The sequence below is a fragment of the Oncorhynchus mykiss genome, chromosome 21 (genome assembly GCF_013265735.2).
Source record: "Oncorhynchus mykiss isolate Arlee chromosome 21, USDA_OmykA_1.1, whole genome shotgun sequence".
In the NCBI taxonomy this organism is placed as follows: domain Eukaryota; kingdom Metazoa; phylum Chordata; class Actinopteri; order Salmoniformes; family Salmonidae; genus Oncorhynchus; species Oncorhynchus mykiss.
In genome coordinates this window covers 5,641,957-5,665,509 of record NC_048585.1, presented here as the reverse complement: position 1 = coordinate 5,665,509, position 23,553 = coordinate 5,641,957, and the positions used below count along the sequence as shown (strand labels likewise).

Sequence of the window (23,553 nt, the reverse complement as noted above, 5' to 3'; positions counted from 1 at the left end):
GGGAGAGAGGGGGAAGAGGGGAGAGGGAGAGGGGGAGAGAGGGGGAGGAAGGGAGCGAGATGGGGAGAGGGAGAGGGGGAGAGAGGGGGAGAAAGGGAGCGAGATGGGGAGAGGGGAGAGAGATAGGGAGAGGGGAGAGAGATGGGGAGAGGGGAGAGAGGGGGAGGAGGAGAGAGATGGGGAGAGGGGGAGGAGGGGAGAGAGATGGGGAGGAGGAGAGAGAGATGAGGAGAGGGAGAGAGGGGAGGAGGGGAGAGATGGGGAGAGGGAAAAGGGAGAGAGATAGGGAGAGGGAGAAGGGGGAGAGGGGGAGGAGCAGAGAGAGATGGGGAGAGGGAGAGATGGGGAGAGATGGGGAGAGAGAGAGGGGGAGAGGGGGGGAGGAGGGGAGAGAGATGGGGAGAGGGAGAGGTGGAGAGAGGGAGAAGAGGGGAGAGGGAGAGGTGGAGAGAGGGGGAAGAGGGGAGAGGGAGAGGGGGAGAGAGAGATGGGGAGAGGGGAGAGAGGGGGAGGAGGGGATAGAGGGAGAGAGATGGGGAGAGAGAGAGGGGAGAGGGAGGGAGGAGGGGAGAGAGGGGGAGGAGGGGATAGAGGGAGAGAGAAGGATATAAAGAGAGGTTTGTTTGGTCGATGGGCCCGGGATTAAAGGCCGTATCCGACAGGCATCCCACACTCACTCACAGAACCAGATACAGGGCCGTCAGAAAGTATTCATACCCCTTGACTAATTACACATTTTGTTACAACCTGAATTTAAAATGGATAAAATTGATTTTTGTTTGTTCCTCACTTATCTACACACAATCCCCCATAATTAAAGATTAAATATATCTTTAGTACATGTCTTTAGAAGTACAGAAATATATAATTGACATAAGTATTCACATTCCTCAGTCCATACTTTGCAGAAGCACCTTTGGCTTTAATTACATCTGTGAGTCTTTCTGGGTGAATCTCTAAGAGCTTTACACACCTGGATTGTGCAACATTTGACTTTGATTCAAATTGCTTGTGGATTGTTGGGCGGCAGGGTAGCTTAGTAGTTAGAGCGTTGGACTAGTAACTGAAAGGTTGCTGGATCGACTCCCCGAGCTGACAAGGTAAAAATCTGTCGTTCTGCCCCTGAACAAGGTAGTTAACCCACTGTTCCTAGACATCATTGAAAATAAGAATTTGTTCTTAACTGACTTGCCTGCCACTCAGGCACATTCACTAATGTTTACTGACTTCTTGGTAAGCAACTCTGGTGTAGATTTGTCCTTGTGTTTTAGGTTATTGTCCTGCTGAAAATGTGACTTCATCTCCCAGTGTCTGGTGGAAAGCAGACTGAAGCAGGTTGTCCTCCAGGTACAGGCTTCCTTCTTTTCACTCTGTCATTTAGGTTAGTATTGAGATAATAACTACAATGTTGTTGATCCATCCTCAGTTTTTTTCCTATCACAGCCATTAAACTCTGTAACTGTTTTAAAGTCATGGTGAAATCCCTGAGCAGTTTCCTTCCTCTTCGGCAACTGAGTTAAGAAGGAGGCCTGTATCTTTGTAGTAACTGGATGTATTGATACACCATCCAACGTGTAATTAATAACTTCACCATGCTCAAAGGGATATTCAATGTCTACTTTAAAAAAATTCAAAATAAAAACATCTACCAATAGGTGCCCTTCTTTGTGAGGCATTGGGAAACCTCCCTGGTCTTCGTGGTTGAATCTGTTTGAAATTCACTGCTCGGCTGAGGGACCTTACAGATAATTGTATGTGTGGGGTACAGAGGTGAGGTAGTCAATTATAATTCATGTTGAAACACTATTATTGCACACAGAGTGATGAGGCCATGCAACTTATTAGGTGACATATAATTACCATTTTTGTTCCTAAACTTATCTATTCTTGCCCCAACAAAGGGGTTGAATACATTTCAGCTTTTCAATTTTTATAAATGTATACATTTTTTGAAAAACATAATTCCACTTTGACAATATGGGGTATTGTGTGTAGGCTATTGACAAAAAGGTTCTCTAGACAGTCCACACCATCCCCAACCCTATCTAGACAGTCCACACCAACCCCAACCATCTCTAGACAGTCCACACCAACCCCAACCATCTCTAGACAATCCACACTAATGCCAAACCTCTCTAGACAGTCCACACCAACCCCAAACCTCTCTAGACAGTCCACACCAACCCCAACCCTCTCTAGACAGTCCACACCATCCCCAACCCTCTCTAGACAGTCCACACCAATGCCAAACCTCTCTAGACAGTCCACACCAACCCCAACCCTCTCTAGACAGTCCACACCAACCCCAACCCTCTCTAGACAGTCCACACCAACCCCAACCATCTCTAGACAATCCACACCAATGCCAAACCTCTCTAGACAGTCCACACCATCCCCAACCCTCTCTAGACAGTCCACACCAACCCCAACCCACTCTAGACAGTCCACACCATCCCCAACCCTCTCTAGACAGTCCACACCAATGCCAACCCTCTCTAGACAGTCCACACCATCCCCAACCCTCTCTAGACAGTCCACACCAATGCCAAACCTCTCTAGACAGTCCACACCATCCCCAACCCTCTCTAGACAGTCCACACCAATGCCAAACCTCTCTAGACAGTCCACACCATCCCCAACCCTCTCTAGACAGTCCACACCAATGCCAAACATCTCTAGACAGTCCACACCAATGCCAAACCTCTCTAGGCAGTCCACACCAACCCCAAACCTCTCTAGACAGTCCACACCAACCCCAACCCTCTCTAGACAGTCCACACCAACCCCAACCCTCTCTAGACAGTCCACACCAATGCCAAACCTCTCTAGGCAGTCCACACCAACCCCAACTCTCTCCAGACAGTCCACACCAATGCCAAACCTCTCTAGACAGTCCACACCATCCCCAACCCTCTCTAGACAGTCCACACCAATGCCAAACCTCTCTAGACAGTCCACACCGAAACCCAACCTCTCTTAGATTCCGACCCCAAACCTCTCTAGACAGTCCACACCAACCCCAACCCTCTCTAGACAGTCCACACCAACCCCAACCCTCTCTAGACAGTCCACACCGACCCCAAACCTCTCTAGACAGTCCACACCAATGCCAAACCTCTCTAGACAGTCCACACCAACCCCTACCCTCTCTAGACAGTCCACACCAATGCCAAACCTCTCTAGACAATCCACACCAATGTCAAACCTCTCTAGACAGTCTACACCGACCCCAAACCTCTCTTAGACAGTCCACTCCGACCCCAAACCTTCTAGACAGTCCACACCGACCCCAAACCTCTCTAGACAGTCCACACCAACCCCAATCCTCTCTAGACAGTCCACACCAGCCCCACTAACTCCACATCCTCCTATACCCCCCCCCCCCCCGACCATCCCACCAGTCTAAACACACCTGACTTGTAAATATTCTTTATTGCGTTCGTAACGTAAACTCTCTCAGCGCTGAGTCCGGCCCAGGACTTTCCCACACTCCTCTCTGTCGAGACCAGACCCTAACACTGAGCCCTGTCGCCCCAGTCACTAGCACTGTAAACAACTAAACTGGGACTGGGGGAGAGAGAGGGTAGGTGGGAGGGAGAGAGGGAGGGAGGGAGGGACTGGAGAGAGGGGGATATAAAGAGAGGTTTGTTTGGGAGATGGGCTCTGGATTAGAGGCCGTATCCGACTGCACCCACAGACCCAGATACAGGAGGGGAAGGGGGAGAAAGAGGGAGGGAGAGAGGGAGGGGAGAGAAGAGAGAGGGAGGGAGGGAAGAGAGAGGGAGGGAGGGACTGGAGAGAGGGAGAGAGAGGGATATAAAGAGAGGTTTGTTTGGTAGATGGGCTCTGGATTAGAGGCCGTATCCGACTGGCATCCCACAGAACCAGATACAGGAGGGGAAGGGGGAGAGAGGGCCGCCAAGAGAGGGCCGCCCACCACAACAAACCTGCCAAGAGAGGGCCGCCCACCACAACAAACCTGCCAAGAGAGGGCCCGCCCACCACAACAAACCTGCCAAGAGAGGGCCGCCCACCACAACAAACCTGCCAAGAGAGGGCCCGCCCACCACAACAAACCTACCAAGAGAGGGCCGCCCACCACAACAAACCTCCCAGGAGAGGGCCGCCCACCACAACAAACCTGCCAAGAGAGGGCCGCCCACCACAACAAACCTACCAAGAGAGGGCCCGCCCACCACAACAAACCTGCCAAGAGAGGGCCGCCCACCACAACAAACCTGCCAAGAGAGGGCCCGCCCACCACAACAAACCTACCAAGAGAGGGCCGCCCACCACAACAAACCTACCAAGAGAGGGCCGCCCACCACAACAAACCTCCCAAGAGAGGGCCCGCCCACCAAAACTCACGGACCAGACAAGGAGGCAACAAATCAGCGAGGCAACAAAGAGACCAAAGCTCCACAGATTGGAGTATCTGTCCATAGGACCACTTTACGCCGTACACTCCACAGAGCTGGGCTTTACGGAAGAGTGGCCAGAAAATAACGTTTGGTGTTCGCCAAAAGGCATGTGGGAGACTCCCCAAACATATGGAAGAAGGTACTCTGGTCAGACGAGACTAAAATTGGCCATCAAGGCGAACTCTATGTCTGGCGCAAACCCAAACACCTTTCATAACCCCGAGAACACCATCCCCACAGTGAAGCATGGTGGTGGCAGCATCATGCTGCGGGGATGTGTTCCCATCGGCAGGGAAACCGGCTTCACAGCAGAGACGGCAGCAAGATCCCTGTAGATCCAGACTGGTGTTTTGTTGTTACCTTATTTTACCAGGTAAATTGACTGAGAAAACACACTGTCATTTACAGCAATGACCTGGGAAATAGTTACAGGGGGAAGAGGAGAGGGGGGGGGGGGGGGGGGGGGGGGATGAATGAACCAATTGGAAGCTGGGGATGATTAGGTTGCCATGGTGCATCTAGCTTCAACACAGACAGACAAGGGGTTCCCAGGTACACACACACTCCCAGGTGTGTGATACTCTGACGGTAACTATTAATGACCTTATTTTAGCCATTTCCTCCTATGTAAAGACAAGAAACCCCTATACCAACAGCAGGTCTATGAATAGGACAAGCTCCGTTTATCATGGCAGACATGACAGATTTGCTGACCTGAAGATGACCTGTTATTTAACTGGGCCTCCTGACTTTTACAACGGGCTAGTTCGTGCTTCTACACCTGCATTGCTTGCTGTTTTGGGGGGTTTTAGGCTGGGGGGGTTTCTGTACAGCACTTTGAGATATCAGCTGATGTACGAAGGGCTTTATAAATACATTTGATTTGATTTCTACTCCCAAGTCGTAACACAGGAGATATGTTCCTTACAACAGGCAGGTTCTGTCCACTCCCCAGGTTACCTCCTTACAACAGGCAGGTTCTGTCCACCCCCCAGGTTACCTCCTTACAACAGGCAGGTTCTGTCCACTCCCCAGGTTACCTCCTCACAACAGGCAGGTTCTGTCCACTCCCAGGTTACCTCCTTACAACAGGCAGGTTCTGTCCACTCCCCAGGTTACCTCCTTACAACAGGCAGGTTCTGTCCACTCCCAGGTTACCTCCTTACAACAGGCAGGTTCTGTCCACTCCCCAGGTTACCTCCTTACAACAGGCAGGTTCTGTCCACTCCCCAGGTTACCTCATTACAACAGGCAGGTTCTGTCCACTCCCCAGGTTAATGTTCCTTACAGTGTACAGAGGTCCTCTGTTGGTGTGGCACCTCATTACAACAGGCAGGTTCTGTCCACTCCCCAGGTTAATGTTCCTTACAGTGTACATAGGTCCTCTGTTGGTGTGGCACCTCATTACAACAGGCAGGTTCTGTCCACTCCCCAGGTTAATGTTCCTTACAGTGTACAGAGGTCCTCTGTTGGTGTGGCACCTCATTACAACAGGCAGGTTCTGTCCACTCCCCAGGTTAATGTTCCTTACAGTGTACAGAGGTCCTCTGTTGGTGTGACACCTCATTACAACAGGCAGGTTCTGTCCACTCCCCAGGTTAATGTTCCTTACAGTGTACAGAGGTCCTCTGTTGGTGTGGCACCTCATTACAACAGGCAGGTTCTGCCCACTCCCCAGGTTAATGTTCCTTACAGTGTACAGAGGTCCTCTGTTGGTGTGACACCTCATTACAACAGGCAGGTTCTGTCCACTCCCCAGGTTAATGTTCCTTACAGTGTACAGAGGTCCTCTGTTGGTGTGGCACCTCATTACAACAGGCAGGTTCTGTCCACTCCCCAGGTTAATGTTCCTTACAGTGTACAGAGGTCCTCTGTTGGTGTGGCACCTCATTACAACAGGCAGGTTCTGTCCACTCCCCAGGTTAATGTTCCTTACAGTGTACAGAGGTCCTCTGTTGGTGTGACACCTCATTACAACAGGCAGGTTCTGTCCACTCCCCAGGTTAATGTTCCTTACAGTGTACAGAGGTCCTCTGTTGGTGTGGCACCTCATTACAACAGGCAGGTTCTGTCCACTCCCCAGGTTAATGTTCCTTACAGTGTACAGAGGTCCTCTGTTGGTGTGGCACCTCATTACAACAGGCAGGTTCTGTCCACTCCCCAGGTTAATGTTCCTTACAGTGTACAGAGGTCCTCTGTTGGTGTGGCACCTCATTACAACAGGCAGGTTCTGTCCACTCCCCAGGTTAATGTTCCTTACAGTGTACAGAGGTCCTCTGTTGGTGTGGCACCTCATTACAACAGGCAGGTTCTGTCCACTCCCCAGGTTAATGTTCCTTACAGTGTACAGAGGTCCTCTGTTGGTGTGGCACCTCATTACAACAGGCAGGTTCTGTCCACTCCCCAGGTTAATGTTCCTTACAGTGTACAGAGGTCCTCTGTTGGTGTGGCACCTCATTACAACAGGCAGGTTCTGTCCACTCCCCAGGTTAATGTTCCTTACAGTGTACAGAGGTCCTCTGTTGGTGTGGCACCTCATTACAACAGGCAGGTTCTGTCCACTCCCCAGGTTAATGTTCCTTACAGTGTACAGAGGTCCTCTGTTGGTGTGGCACCTCATTACAACAGGCAGGTTCTGTCCACTCCCCAGGTTAATGTTCCTTACAGTGTACAGAGGTCCTCTGTTGGTGTGGCACCTCATTACAACAGGCAGGTTCTGTCCACTCCCCAGGTTAATGTTCCTTACAGTGTACAGAGGTCCTCTGTTGGTGTGGCACCTCATTACAACAGGCAGGTTATGTCCACTCCCCAGGTTAATGTTCCTTACAGTGTACAGAGGTCCTCTGTTGGTGTGGCACCTCATTACAACAGGCAGGTTCTGTCCACTCCCCAGGTTAATGTTCCTTACAGTGTACAGAGGTCCTCTGTTGGTGTGGCACCTCATTACAACAGGCAGGTTCTGTCCACTCCCCAGGTTAATGTTCCTTACAGTGTACAGAGGTCCTCTGTTGGTGTGGCACCTCATTACAACAGGCAGGTTCTGTCCACTCCCCAGGTTAATGTTCCTTACAGTGTACAGAGGTCCTCTGTTGGTGTGGCATCTCATTCATTGTCTCCTTTTTTAATGTTCAAATATTTTGATCTGTTTGCTACAAATGTAAAAACTTAAGTCTTCAACTCTTCTCTCAAACAAATATGGCATTTTAAAACGAACATGGTCAACAACAAAAAACAACATCCAAATAACTCAAGTAAAAACGTCAACATTACTGTGTCAAGGTTTATTTTAATATAACTTTCTGTCAATACAAGTCTGGGATTCAAAAACGCAAGGAAAAACAAACATATTCAACTGGAGACGAGAATAGAAGGACCAACAGCAGGGAGTGGAAGGACAGCAGGAGGAGAAACATTTAGAAAGACAGGCTAGTGTTGTATTCACACTGAACACAATCTGGTCTGTCTTATTGGTGTGTGTGTGTGTGTGTGTCTGTCTTATTGTGGTGTGTGTGTGTGTGTGTGTAGTGTGTGTGTCTGTCTTATTGGTGTGTGGTGTGTGTGTGTGTAGTGTGTGTGTGTGTGTGTGTGTGTAGTGTGTGTGTGTGTCTTTCTTATTGGTGTGTATGTGTAGTGTGTGTGTGTTGTGTAGTGTGTGTGTGTGTGTGGTGTGGTGTGTAGTGTGTGTGGTGTGGTGTGGTGTGTGGTGTGTAGTGTGTGTGGTGTGTAGTGTGTGTGGTGTGTAGTGTGTGTAGTGTGTGTATGTGTGTGTGTGTGTGTGTGTGTGTGTGTGTAGTGTGTGTGTGTAGTGTGTGTGTGTAGTGTGTAGTGTGTGTGTAGTGTGTGTAGTGTGTGTAGTGTGTGTATGTGTGTGTGTGTAGTGTGTGTGTGTGTGTGTGTGTGTGTAGTGTGTGTATGTGTGTGTGTGTAGTGTGTGGGTGTAGTGTGTGTGTGTGTGTGTAGTGTGTGTAGTGTGTGTATGGTGTGTGTGTAGTGTGTGTGTGTGTGTGTGTAGTGTGTGGTGTGTAGTGTGTTTGTGTGTGTAGTGTGTGTGTAGTGTGTGTATGTGTGTGTGTAGTGTGTGTGTGTGTGTGTGTCTCTCCATATTGGACAGAATGCTTATTTATCCTCTTAGTGTTTATTTTACAGCTCATAGGAGCGTCGTCCTTAAACTATCAACCCCTCTGTATCAAATATCACTTTTTATTTATTTATTAAACAACACACATTGTTCTTCAAAGTCAAGTCCACACAATCATAATAATATATAATTCATTCACTTTTTCCCCCCAAAAAAATCATAAAGTTTTAAATATACTAGAAATAAAAATATATAACAGTTGATATATATACTTTAAAATATAATCTAAACTTGTAAACGGTATGAAAGCAATGATAGCAACGTGAAACTGCATCCAATATGTGCCTCCTCAGACAGTTGAATAGTACAGTAGAGACCTGGGACTTTATTAAGGCTGGTAGCCAGAGGTGGGCCAGCTTGGTACATGGCCACTGGGGTCATTTGACGGACTGTGTTTGACCGACTGTGTTTGGGTGTGTGTAACCTACATGAGCACAGAAGAGGCATCATGTTCCACATGTTTTCTAAGGGGTGACGATGGCCCCTTATTGAGCTGACTGTAGTTGTCTGACTGTTTTCGGGTTCTGTGTAACCTAGTTGTCTGACCGTTTTCGGATCTGTGTAACCTAGTTGGCTGAATGTTTCCGGGTTCTGTGTAACCTATATTCTCCAGCTGTTCTCTGTTCTGTTCGTAACATTTCGACCAGGACCTAGGCCACCAGTTTGGATAAGGAGTGAGTGACCGTGCCTGTACTTCCTGTATTCCTGAAATCTGTCCAAGACCAAGGAGACCTTTTACTCAGAGCTCAGTCTTGCCCCCAACCGCACCACCAGCCCCATCCCTAGCCCCTGTCCCAGCCCCAGCCCCTGTCCCAGCCCCAGCCCCTGTCCCAGCCCCAGCTCCTGTCCCAGCCCCAGCCCCATCTCCGTTGCTGGGTGGCCTAGAGGCTGAGGCGGACTGGAAGCCCAGAGAGGCAGAGTTGATGCAGTATCGTTTCCCTGTGGGTCTGGGGCCGTCATCAAACAGGTGTCCGAGGTGAGAACCACACTGAAACACACAGACTGATTACTCAGCAATATCCAATACAACATTTTGCTGTAATTGTAAATATGAAAACTAAAATCTGTGACTCCCCCACCCTCCAAGGAGAACCGATAATCTAGTCTCTACTTCCGCTTCACCAAAACAGATCTCCTATCTCTGCTAGTCTTTAACCTCTAGGTAGACCTCATATCTAACCAGGTCTTTGTTGTAACAGAGAATTGGTTATCAATGTCTTCAAATAAACGGTGACATAATGTGAACCAGTTTACCTGACTACAGCTGGTCTCAACTCTGTGCATCCCGTAGGCGAAATCGTCTGTTACAGTGACTGACTCCTCCTTTACCAGGTCATAGAAGGAAGGCCAACCTGGAACACAGAAACAACACATCCTCTTACTGGAACACAGAAACAACACATCCTACTACTAGAACACAGAAACAACACATCCTATTACTGGAACACAGAAACAACACACCCTACTACTGGAACACAGAAACAACACATCCTACTACTGGAACACAGAAACAACACATCCTACAACTGGAACACAGAAACAACACATCCTAATTCTGGAACACAGAAACAACACACCCTACTACTGGAACACAGAAACAACACATCCTACTACTGGAACACAGAAACAACACATCCTACTACTGGAACTGGAACACAGAAACAACACATCCTATTACTGGAACTGGAACACAGAAACAACACATCCTATTACTGGAACACAGAAACAACACATCCTATTACTGGAACACAGAAACAACACATCCTATTACTGGAACACAGAAACAACACATCCTACTACTGGAACACAGAAACAACACATCCTATTACTGGAACACAGAAACAACACACCCTACTATTGGAACACAGAAACAACACACCCTACTACTGGAACACAGAAACAACACACCCTACTACTGGAACACAGAAACAACACATCCTACTACTGGAACACAGAAACAACACATCCTACTACTGGAACACAGAAACAACACACCCTACTACTGGAACACAGAAACAACACATCCTACTACTGGAACTGGAACACAGAAACAACACATCCTACTACTGGAACTGGAACACAGAAACAACACACCCTATTACTGGAACACAGCAACAACACACCCTACTACTGGAACACAGCAACAACACATCCTACTACTGGAACACAGAAACAACACATCCTATTACTGGAACACAGAAACAACACATCCTATTACTGGAACACAGAAACAACACATCCTACTACTGGAACACAGAAACAACACATCCTACTACTGGAACACAGAAACAACACATCCTACTACTGGAACACAGAAACAACACATCCTACTACTGGAACTGGAACACAGAAACAACACATCCTACTACTGGAACTGGAACACAGAAACAACACATCCTACTACTGGAACACAGAAACAACACATCTTACTACTGGAACACAGAAACAACACATCCTACTACTGGAACACAGCAACAACACATCCTACTACTGGAACACAGCAACAACACATCCTACTACTGGAACACACAAACAACACACCCTACTACTGGAACACAGAAACAACACATCCTACTACTGGAACACAGAAACAACACATCCTACTACTGGAACTGGAACACAGAAACAACACATCCTACTACTGGAACACAGAAACAACACACCTGCTTACTGGAACACAGAAGAAACAACACATCCTACTACTGGAACACAGAAACAACACATCCTACTACTGGAACACAGAAACAACACATCCTACTACTGGAACTGGAACACAGAAACAACACATCCTACTACTGGAAGACAGAAACAACACACCCTCTTACTGGAACACAGAAACAACACACCCTCTTACTGGAAGACAGAAACAACACATCCTACTACTGGAACTGGAACACAGAAACAACACATCCTACTACTGGAACACAGAAACAACACATCCTATTACTGGAACACAGCAACAACACACCCTACTACTGGAACACAGAAACAACACATCCTACTACTGGAACACAGAAACAACACATCCTACTACTGGAAGTGTATCTACACTGCTGCCTTCGCTACAGGGCAGATATCCAATAGGAGGAAGGTCACCTTCCTAATATTGAGTTGCTTAGAAAATAAACAGCATGGAGGAACGGTGGGCCACAGGAGGTAGTCTGACATGTTAGAGCAGCGTAGAGAAGAGCAGAGTAGAGAAGAGCAGAGTAGAGAAGAGCAGAGTAGAGAAGAGCAGAGTAGAGAAGAGCAGAGTAGAGAAGAGCAGAGTAGAGAAGAGCAGAGAAGAGTAGAGAAGAGCAGAGTAGAGAAGAGCAGAGTAGAGAAGAGCAGCGTAGAGAAGAGCAGCGTAGAGAAGAGCAGAGTAGAGAAGAGCAGAGTAGAGAAGAGCAGAGTAGAGAAGCGCAGAGTAGAGAAGAGCAGCGTAGAGAAGAGCAGAGTAGAGAAGCGCAGAGTAGCGTAGAGAAGAGCAGAGTAGAGAAGAGCAGAGTAGAGAAGAGCAGAGTAGAGAAGAGCAGCGTAGAGAAGAGCAGAGTAGAGAAGCGCAGAGTAGAGAAGCGCAGAGTAGAGAAGAGCAGCGTAGAGAAGAGCAGAGTAGAGAAGCGCAGAGTAGCGTAGAGAAGAGCAGAGTAGAGAAGAGCAGAGTAGAGAAGAGCAGAGAAGAGCAGAGAAGAGCAGAGTAGAGAAGAGCAGAGTAGAGAAGAGCAGAGTAGAGAAGAGCAGTGTAGAGAAGAGCAGCGTAGAGAAGAGCAGCGTAGAGAAGAGCAGCGTAGAGAAGAGCAGAGTAGAGCAGAGTAGAGAAGAGCAGAGAAGAGTAGAGAAGAGCAGAGTAGAGAAAAGCAGAGTAGAGAAGAGCAGAGTAGAGAAGAGCAGCGTAGAGAAGAGCAGCGTAGAGAAGAGCAGCGTAGAGAAGAGCAGAGTAGAGAAGAGCAGAGTAGAGAAGAGCAGCGTAGAGAAGAGCAGCGTAGAGAAGAGCAGCGTAGAGAAGAGCAGTGTAGAGAAGAGCAGAGTAGAGAAGAGCAGCGTAGAGAAGAGCAGAGTAGAGCAGAGTAGAGAAGAGCAGAGAAGAGCAGCGTAGAGAAGAGCAGAGAAGAGAAGAGCAGAGAAGAGTAGAGAAGAGCAGTGTAGAGAAGAGCAGCGTAGAGAAGAGCAGCGTAGAGAAGAGCAGAGTAGAGTAGAGAAGAGTAGAGAAGAGCAGAGTAGAGATTAAATATTGTTACACAATGAATTTTTATAGTGTTTTCACACGGGTGCTCCCAAAATAAAAGTGCAGGTCGTACACAGCTGTGTGTATGTGTGGGCCTGCCAGCGTGCCTCCCTGCTTGCACTCGTGCAGGCCTGTGTGTATCTTCCCAGTCAACCAGAGGATTCCCCTTGGCTGGGCTCCCCTCTCCCTCCCGTTTCCCTCCTCCCTCCCTCCCATTCCCCATACTACCCCCTTGGCTGGGCTCCCCTCTTCCTCCTCCCTCCCATTCCCCATACTACCCCTTGGTTGGGCTTCCCTCTCCCTCCCCTCTCCCTCCTCCCTCCCTCCCATTCCCCATACTACCCCTTGGCTGGGCATCCCTCTCCCTCCCTCCCATTCCCCATACTACCCCTTGGCTGGGCTTCCCTCTCCCTCCTCTCTCCCTCCCATTCCCCATACTACCCCTTGGCTGGGCTCCCCTCTCCCTCCCCTCTCCCTCCCTCCCTCCCTCCCATTCCCCATACTACCCCTTGGCTGGACTCCCCTCTCCCTCCTCCCTCCCTCCCATTCCCCATACTACCCCTTGGCTGGGCTCCCCTCTCCCTCCTCCCTCCCATTCCCCATACTACCCCTTGGCTGGGCTCCCCTCTCCCTCCTCCCTCCCTCCCTCCCATTCCCCATACTACCCCTTGGCTGGGCTTCCCTCTCCCTCCTCCCTCCCTCCCCCCCATTCCCCATACTACCCCTTGGCTGGGCTCCCCTCTCCCTCCTCCCTCCCTCCCATTCCCCATACTACCCCTTGGTTGGGCTTCCCTCTCCCTCCTCCCTCCCTCCCATTCCCCATACTACCCCTTGGTTGGGCTTCCCTCTCCCTCCCCTCTCCCTCCTCCCTCCCTCCCATTCCCCATACTACCCCTTGGCTGGGCTCCCCTCTCCCTCCCCTCTCCCTCCCTCCCTCCCATTCCCCATACTACCCCTTGGCTGGACTCCCCTCTCCCTCCTCCCTCCCTCCCATTCCCCATACTACCCCTTGGCTGGACTCCCCTCTCCCTCCTCCCTCCCTCCCATTCCCCATACTACCCCTTGGCTGGGCATCCCTCTCCCTCCCTCCCATTCCCCATACTACCCCTTGGCTGGGCATCCCTCTCCCTCCCTCCCATTCCCCATACTACCCCTTGGCTGGGCTTCCCTCTCCCTCCTCTCTCCCTCCCATTCCCCATACTACCCCTTGGCTGGGCTCCCCTCTCCCTCCCCTCTCCCTCCCTCCCTCCCATTCCCCATACTACCCCTTGGCTGGACTCCCCTCTCCCTCCTCCCTCCCTCCCATTCCCCATACTACCCCTTGGCTGGGCTCCCCTCTCCCTACTCCCTCCCATTCCCCATACTACCCCTTGGCTGGGCTCCCCTCTCCCTCCTCCCTCCCTCCCTCCCATTCCCCATACTACCCCTTGGCTGGGCTTCCCTCTCCCTCCTCCCTCCCTCCCCCCCATTCCCCATACTACCCCTTGGCTGGGCTCCCCTCTCCCTCCTCCCTCCCTCCCATTCCCCATACTACCCCTTGGTTGGGCTTCCCTCTCCCTCCTCCCTCCCTCCCATTCCCCATACTACCCCTTGGCTGGGCATCCCTCTCCCTCCCTCCCATTCCCCATACTACCCCTTGGCTGTGCTTCCCTCTCCCTCCTCTCTCCCTCCCATTCCCCATACTACCCCTTGGCTGGGCTCCCCTCTCCCTCCCCTCTCCCTCCCTCCCTCCCATTCCCCATACTACCCCTTGGCTGGACTCCCCTCTCCCTCCTCCCTCCCTCCCATTCCCCATACTACCCCTTGGCTGGGCTCCCCTCTCCCTCCTCCCTCCCATTCCCCATACTACCCCTTGGCTGGGCTTCCCTCTCCCTCCTATTCCCCATACTACCCCTTGGCTGGGCTCCCCTCTTCCTCCTCCCTCCCATTCCCCATACTACCCCTTGGTTGGGCTTCCCTCTCCCTCCCCTCTCCCTCCTCCCTCCCTCCCATTCCCCATACTACCCCTTGGCTGGGCATCCCTCTCCCTCCCTCCCATTCCCCATACTACCCCTTGGCTGGGCTTCCCTCTCCCTCCTCTCTCCCTCCTCCCTCCCATTCCCCATACTACCCCTTGGTTGGGCTTCCCTCTCCCTCCCCTCTCCCTCCTCCCTCCCTCCCATTCCCCATACTACCCCTTGGCTGGGCTCCCCTCTCCCTCCCCTCTCCCTCCCTCCCTCCCTCCCATTCCCCATACTACCCCTTGGCTGGACTCCCCTCTCCCTCCTCCCTCCCTCCCATTCCCCATACTACCCCTTGGCTGGACTCCCCTCTCCCTCCTCCCTCCCTCCCATTCCCCATACTACCCCTTGGCTGGGCTCCCCTCTCCCTCCTCCCTCCCATTCCCCATACTACCCCTTGGCTGGGCTCCCCTCTCCCTCCTCCCTCCCTCCCTCCCATTCCCCATACTACCCCTTGGCTGGGCTTCCCTCTCCCTCCTCCCTCCCTCCCCCCCATTCCCCATACTACCCCTTGGCTGGGCTCCCCTCTCCCTCCTCCCTCCCTCCCATTCCCCATACTACCCCTTGGTTGGGCTTCCCTCTCCCTCCCCTCTCCCTCCTCCCTCCCTCCCATTCCCCATACTACCCCTTGGCTGGGCATCCCTCTCCCTCCCTCCCATTCCCCATACTACCCCTTGGCTGGGCTTCCCTCTCCCTCCTCTCTCCCTCCCATTCCCCATACTACCCCTTGGCTGGGCTCCCCTCTCCCTCCCCTCTCCCTCCCTCCCTCCCATTCCCCATACTACCCCTTGGCTGGACTCCCCTCTCCCTCCTCCCTCCCTCCCATTCCCCATACTACCCCTTGGCTGGGCTCCCCTCTCCCTCCTCCCTCCCATTCCCCATACTACCCCTTGGCTGGGCTCCCCTCTCCCTCCTCCCTCCCTCCCTCCCATTCCCCATACTACCCCTTGGCTGGGCTTCCCTCTCCCTCCTATTCCCCATACTACCCCTTGGCTGGGCTCCCCTCTTCCTCCTCCCTCCCATTCCCCATACTACCCCTTGGTTGGGCTTCCCTCTCCCTCCCCTCTCCCTCCTCCCTCCCTCCCATTCCCCATACTACCCCTTGGCTGGGCATCCCTCTCCCTCCCTCCCATTCCCCATACTACCCCTTGGCTGGGCTTCCCTCTCCCTCCTCTCTCCCTCCCATTCCCCATACTACCCCTTGGCTGGGCTCCCCTCTCCCTCCCCTCTCCCTCCCTCCCTCCCATTCCCCATACTACCCCTTGGCTGGACTCCCCTCTCCCTCCTCCCTCCCTCCCATTCCCCATACTACCCCTTGGCTGGGCTCCCCTCTCCCTCCTCCCTCCCATTCCCCATACTACCCCTTGGCTGGGCTCCCCTCTCCCTCCTCCCTCCCTCCCTCCCATTCCCCATACTACCCCTTGGCTGGGCTTCCCTCTCCCTCCTATTCCCCATACTACCCCTTGGCTGGGCTCCCCTCTTCCTCCTCCCTCCCATTCCCCATACTACCCCTTGGTTGGGCTTCCCTCTCCCTCCCCTCTCCCTCCTCCCTCCCTCCCATTCCCCATACTACCCCTTGGCTGGGCATCCCTCTCCCTCCCTCCCATTCCCCATACTACCCCTTGGCTGGGCTTCCCTCTCCCTCCTCTCTCCCTCCCATTCCCCATACTACCCCTTGGCTGGGCTCCCCTCTCCCTCCCCTCTCCCTCCCTCCCTCCCATTCCCCATACTACCCCTTGGCTGGACTCCCCTCTCCCTCCTCCCTCCCTCCCATTCCCCATACTACCCCTTGGCTGGACTCCCCTCTCCCTCCTCCCTCCCTCCCATTCCCCATACTACCCCTTGGCTGGACTCCCCTCTCCCTCCTCCCTCCCTCCCTCCCATTCCCCATACTACCCCTTGGCTGGACTCCCCTCTCCCTCCTCCCTCCCTCCCATTCCCCATACTACCCCTTGGCTGGGCTTCCCTCTCCCTCCTCCCTCCCTCCCCCCCATTCCCCATACTACCCCTTGGCTGGGCTCCCCTCTCCCTCCTCCCTCCCTCCCATTCCCCATACTACCCCTTGGTTGGGCTTCCCTCTCCCTTCTCCCTCCCTCCCATTCCCCATACTACCCCTTGGCTGGGCATCCCTCTCCCTCCCTCCCATTCCCCATACTACCCCTTGGCTGGGCTTCCCTCTCCCTCCTCTCTCCCTCCCATTCCCCATACTACCCCTTGGCTGGGCTCCCCTCTCCCTCCCTCCCTCCCATTCCCCATACTACCCCTTGGCTGGACTCCCCTCTCCCTCCTCCCTCCCTCCCATTCCCCATACTACCCCTTGGCTGGGCTCCCCTCTCCCTCCTCCCTCCCATTCCCCATACTACCCCTTGGCTGGGCTCCCCTCTCCCTCCTCCCTCCCTCCCTCCCATTCCCCATACTACCCCTTGGCTGGGCTTCCCTCTCCCTCCTCCCTCCCTCCCCCCCATTCCCCATACTACCCCTTGGCTGGGCTCCCCTCTCCCTCCTCCCTCCCTCCCATTCCCCATACTACCCCTTGGCTGGGCTTCCCTCTCCCTCCTCCCTCCCTCCCTCCCATTCCCCATACTACCCCTTGGTTGGGCTTCCCTGTCCCTCCCGTTTCCCTCCTCCCTCCCTCCCATTCCCCATACTACCCCTTGGTTGGGCTTCCCTGTCCCTCCCGTTTCCCTCCTCCCTCCCTCCCATTCCCCATACTACCCCTTTGGTTGGGCTTCCTTCTCCCTCCCGTTTCCCTCCCTCATACTACCCACCTTTCCCTTTCCCTCCTCCTCCTCTCTTCATCCCTCTCCTTTCCCTCCTCCTCCCTCCCTAAATAGGTTTGTTTCAGGTTGTTATGAGGAACAGAGGACGGTGTCCTCTAATGGAAGTGTTGATGACATCAGTCTGAAATTAGAACCTTTTTCCATCCACTTCCTAAATGTAGGGGATTAGATCACAATAGAACAGCGCTGAATTACCTTCCTAATCAAAATGTTCAGACAGACAGACAGACAGACAGAGACAGACAGACAGACAGACAGAGACAGAGACAGACAGAGACAGACAGAGACAGACAGACATAAATATTCTGTAGAAAGTAGAAATATTCTGAATCACCCTTTCTAAGACTGAGCAGTAGGCTTGATGCAGTTTCTGAACATCACGCTAATTAAAGGAAATGTCAAAGCATCTCTCTCTGCTTTTCCATGAGCAGTTGGTTTGTTCTGGAGGCTTGAGACGCTGCAGTGCTACAGGGCCATCCTGGGCTCCCTGGGTACCGTCTCAGTCTGTGACAGGAAGGGAGCTTTCACTCTGCCTGCCTGTTTCTCAGATCCAAGCCCAGTCCTGTTTATTGAGTTATCGGTTGAGTATTAGAGGGAGAGAGGAGGAGAGAGAGGGCAGGAAGGAGAAGGAGAGGGAGGGCAGGAGGGAGGAGGAGAGGGAGGGCAGGAAGGAGAAGGAGAGGGAGGGCAGGAAGGAGAAGGAGAAGGAGGGCAAGAGGGAGGAGGAGAGGAAGGGCAGGAGGGAGAAGGGGAGGGATGGCAGGAGGGATAAGAGGAGGGAGGGCAGGAGGGAGAAGGAGAGGGAGGGCAGGAGGGCGAAGGGAGGGGGAGGGAGGGCAGGAGGGAGAAGAGGAGGGAGGGCAGGAGAGAGAAGGGGAGGGAGGGCAGGAGGGAGAAGGGGAGGGAGGACGGAAGGGAGAAGGAGAGGGAGGGCAGAAGGGAGAAGGAGAGGGAGGGCAGAAGGGAGAAGGAGAGGGAGGGCAGAAGGGAGAAGGAGAGGGAGGGCAGAAGGGAGAAGGAGAGGGGGGGCAGGAGGGAGAAGGAGAGGGAGGGCAGGAGGGAGAAGGAGAGGGAGGGCCCTTCCTCTCCTCCTCCCTCCTGCCCTCCCTCTCCTTCTCGCCCTCCCTCTCCTCCTCCCTCCTCCCTGCAGCCGTCCACCACCCCGCTCCACCCTGGACCCCACAGAGCTCTCTGTAGTACAACAACCAGACTCTAAACACCCCCCCATCCATCCTCCACCGTGCTCCTCAAGCCCCTAACCATCTACCTCCTGGACCCACCAGCTCCCTTCCTACGACTCTCCCTCCTTCCTACGACTCTCCCTCCTTCCTACGACTCTCCCTCCTTCCTACGACTCTCCCTCCTTCCTACGACTCTCCCTCCTTCCTACAACTCTCCCTCATTCCATCTCCCTGTGGTAGGTCATCAACAACCAAACTCTCCTCCCCCATCCCTCCCTCCCTCTCCTTCCTACGACTCTCCCTCCTTCCTACGACTCTCCCTCATTCCATCTCCCTGTGGTAGGTCATCAACAACCAAACTCTCCTCCCCCATCCCTCCCTCCCTCCCTCTCTCTCCTTCCTACGACTCTCCCTCCTTCCTACGACTCTCCCTCATTCCATCTCCCTGTGGTAGGTCATCAACAACCAAACTCTCCTCCCCCATCCCTCCCTCTCCTTCCTACAACTCTCCCTCCATCTCCCTGTGGTAGGTCATCAACAACCAAACTCTCCTCCCCCATCCCTCCCTCCCTCCCTCTCCTTCCTACGACTCTCTCTCCTTCCTACAACTCTCCCTCCTTCCATCTCCCTGTGGCAGGTCATCAACAACCAGACTCTCCTCCATGTTTTTCCTCTTCAGGTCTTATCAGTCTACCCCTGGAGCCTCCAGCTCCCTGAAACAAGCACCATGCCCTGTCCATCACCCTGGAGCCTCCAGCTCCCTGAAACAAGCACCACCCCCCTGTCCATCACCCTGGAGCCTCCAGCTCCCTGAAACAAGCACCACCCCCCTGTCCATCACCCTGGACCACCAGCTACAGCTCCAACACCATGGTCTCCCTGCGGTAGGTCATCAACAACCACACTCCCCATCCCCCTCAAGCTGTAAACCGTCTACCCCTGAGGAGTTAGGGGAGGGGACGGCTTTGGCCAACGACTACAAAGCCATGAAATTCCACAGCAACACAGGAAACACACTGGGGAATAGAGGAATCTATGAGTCAGAAGAGGAGAATCCCTAACTCCAACTTCACACACTGGAGTGAGTGTGTGTGTGTGTGTGTGTGTGTGTGTGTGTGTGTGTGTGTGTGTGTGTGTGTGTGTGTGTGCTTTATTACCACTGGTTAGAGACTCAGTGAATAGAGCAGTGTAGCCTATTAAGGAAATAGGGTAGCATTTAGTACACAAGCCCTGGTTTGGACAACAGTGGTCCACTGTTAAGGGAATAGGGTAGCATTTAGTACACAAGCCCTGGTTTGGACAACAGCAGTCTAGGGGAACAGGGTAGCATTTAGTACACCGCCCTGGTTTGGACAACAGTGGTCCACTGTTAAGGGAATAGGGTAGCATTTAGTACACTATTAAGGGAATAGGGTAAAATTTAGTCCACTATTAAGGGACTAGGGTAGAATTTAGTCCACTATTAAGGGACTAGGGTAGCATTTAGTCCACTATTAAGGGAATAGGGTAGCATTTAGTACACTATTAAGGGAATAGGGTAGCATTTAGTACACTATTAAGGGAATAGGGTAGAATTTAGTCCACTATTAAGGGACTAGGGTAGCATTTAGTCCACTATTAAGGGAATAGGGTAGCATTTAGTCCACTATTAAGGGAATAGGGTAGCATTTAGTCCACTATTAAGGGAATAGGGTAGCATTTAGTCCACTATTAAGGGAATATGGTACCATTTAGTCCACTATTAAGGGAATAGGGTAGTATTTAGTCCACTATTAAGGGAATAGGGTAGCATTTAGTACACTATTAAGGGAATAGGGTAGAATTTAGTCCACTATTAAGGGACTAGGGTAGCATTTAGTCCACTATTAAGGGAATAGGGTAGCATTTAGTCCACTATTAAGGGAATAGGGTAGTATTTAGTCCACTATTAAGGGAATAGGGTAGCGAGCTGAGCAGCCTTTCTGTATTTCACCATCTGTTCAGTTGTTGAAGGAAACGTTGATTTGAGGGACTTAAACATTCTGTAGAAAATACGGCACATTGTTTTGGTGCTTGTGGACACACAACATGTCTCTCCATCTCCCAACCCCCACACACACCTCTCTGTCTCCCCCTATTGTTCATCTCAACTTCACCACTAGGCCACTGCTCCTCGGGACCTTGGTTAGCTGAAACAGGTGTCTTCTAGTAGGGCTGGAGCAAAAGCCTGCCCCACATAGCTTTCCAGAAGGAGGGTTGTTTCTGAGAATGTACATCATTCACTCATCCTCATTCAAAATTATTTCCCTGAAACCCTTCAGTTAAAGAATCGTAACATTCCCCACAGTTCCTCCCCGGTCTCCAGTGACACCGCGGCCGATCTCCCCTCTCAGGTATTTCCTAATTACAGCCTAAGACAAATCGCTGGTCAGAGAGAGACTGCAATTAAACCCAACAGGAATTCCTAAAGGATTAGCTATGACAGACTCCCAGATAGCTTTCATTTAAAAACACCTCTCTGGAAGTGTCTTAGAGGATACCATTTAGGATACAGCCTATGTAATGCACTGCTCTTACTTCTTGCCGGCAGTGAGATGCTCAGTGTTGTAGCTAGAGAATGAAGCTCCTCCCACTGTGATAACGACCTATCGGCAGTGAGATTCTAAGTGTTCTAGCTAGAGAATGAAGCTCCTCCCACTGTGATAACGACCTATCGGCAGTGAGATTCTCAGTGTTGTAGCTAGAGAATGAAGGTCCTCCCACTGTGATAACGACCTATCGGCAGTGAGATTCTCAGTGTTGTAGCTAGAGAATGAAGCTCCTCCCACTGTGATAACGACCTATCGGCAGTGAGATTCTAAGTGTTCTAGCTAGAGAATGAAGCTCCTCCCACTGTGATAACGACCTATCGGCAGTGAGATTCTCAGTGTTGTAGCTAGAGAATGAAGCTCCTCCCACTGTGATAACGACCTATCGGCAGTGAGATTCTCAGTGTTCTAGCTAGAGAATGAAGGTCCTCCCACTGTGATAACGACCTATCGGCAGTGAGATTCTCAATATTGTAGCTAGAGAATGAAGCTCCTCCCACTGTGATAACGACCTATCGGCAGTGAGATTCTCAGTGTTCTAGCTAGAGAATGAAGGTCCTCCCACTGTGATAACGACCTATCGGCAGTGAGATTCTCAGTGTTGTAGCTAGAGAATGAAGCTCCTCCCACTGTGATAACGACCTATCGGCAGTGAGATGCTCAGTGTTGTAGCTAGAGAATGAAGCTCCTCCCACTGTGATAACGACCTATCGGCAGTGAGATTCTCAGTGTTCTAGCTAGAGAATGAAGCTCCTCCCACTGTGATAACGACCTATCGGCAGTGAGATGCTCAGTGTTCTAGCTAGAGAATGAAGCTCCTCCCACTGTGATAACGACCTATCGGCAGTGAGATTCTCAGTGTTGTAGCTAGAGAATGAAGCTCCTCCCACTGTGATAACGACCTATCGGCAGTGAGATTCTCAGTGTTGTAGCTAGAGAATGAAGGTCCTCCCACTGTGATAACGACCTATCGGCAGTGAGATTCTCAGTGTTGTAGCTAGAGAATGAAGCTCCTCCCACTGTGATAACAACCTATCGGCAGTGAGATTCTCAGTGTTGTAGCTAGAGAATGAAGCTCCTCCCACTGTGATAACGACCTATCGGCAGTGAGATTCTCAGTGTTGTAGCTAGAGAATGAAGCTCCTCCCACTGTGATAACGACCTATCGGCAGTGAGATTCTCAGTGTTGTAGCTAGAGAATGAAGCTCCTCCCACTGTGATAACAACCTATCGGCAGTGAGATTCTCAGTGTTCTTGCTAGAGAATGAAGCTCCTCCCACTGTGATAACGACCTATCGGCAGTGAGATTCTCAGTGTTGTAGCTAGAGAATGAAGCTCCTCCCACTGTGATAACGACCTATCGGCAGTGAGATTCTCAGTGTTGTAGCTAGAGAATGAAGGTCCTCCCACTGTGATAACAACCTATCGGCAGTGAGATTCTCAGTGTTCTTGCTAGAGAATGAAGCTCCTCCCACTGTGATAACGACCTATCGGCAGTGAGATTCTCAGTGTTCTAGCTAGAGAAGGGCCTCCCACTATGATAACGACCTATCGGCAATGAGATTCTCAGTGTTCTAGCTAGAGAATGAAGGTCCTCCCACTGTGATAACAACCTATCGGCAGTGAGATTCTCAGTGTTCTAGCTAGAGAAGGGCCTCCCACTATGATAACGACCTATCGGCAATGAGATTCTCAGTGTTCTAGCTAGAGAAGGGCCTCCCACTATGATAACGACCTATCGGCAATGAGATTCTCAGTGTTCTAGCTAGAGCAGGAAGGGAAGGAAGTGTTGTTGTTTTTTAAAACTCAGAAATCTGAAGGAGTACACACACACACACACACCTAGACACACTGTCAGACTACACCTTTTCTTTACCAAGCATGTGACAAAACAGACACACACACACACACACACCTAGACACACACACACCTAGACACACACCACATTGCAAAGAAGGTGAAATTAGCCAGCAGGGTCAAGCTGTGGATCCACTGGTGTAAATAAGACCAGATAAAGAGAGAGAAATATGACTAGCTCAACTTCTCTAATGTGGGACTGCTGTTGATATGAGGCCTTGGGATGGCAGCTATACTTTATGTTGAGTGGAACATGGGGCGCATGCCAAATGGCACCCTATTCTCTAAGTAGTGCACTAAATAGGGAATAAGGTGCCATTTGGGACTCAAAACAAGGTATATTCTACCATGTATTTTGCCATGAAGCAAGTGAAGGGAAACAAGACAACGTGACTCGTCCT

The 23,553-nt window shown here is 51.6% G+C and overlaps 1 protein-coding gene across 5 annotated transcripts in view; it reads right to left on the bottom strand.

Annotated features, from left to right (window-relative positions):
- Positions 1-8,922: 8,922 nt before the first annotated feature.
- Positions 8,923-23,553, bottom strand: part of LOC110519381 (methionine-R-sulfoxide reductase B3, mitochondrial) — a 44,702-nt gene continuing 30,071 nt past the window's right edge. For 4 of the 5 annotated variants that reach the window (XM_036956681.1, XM_036956682.1, XM_036956680.1 and 1 more), the window contains 2 exons: positions 9,814-9,911; positions 8,923-9,547 (listed from right to left, as the gene is read on the bottom strand). In XM_036956681.1, coding sequence (XP_036812576.1) covers positions 9,299-9,547; positions 9,814-9,911 — 347 coding nt within the window. In that variant the 3' untranslated portion in view covers positions 8,923-9,298. The remainder of the gene's footprint in view (positions 9,548-9,813; positions 9,912-23,553) is intronic. The other variant, XR_005038478.1, reaches the window with a different exon arrangement.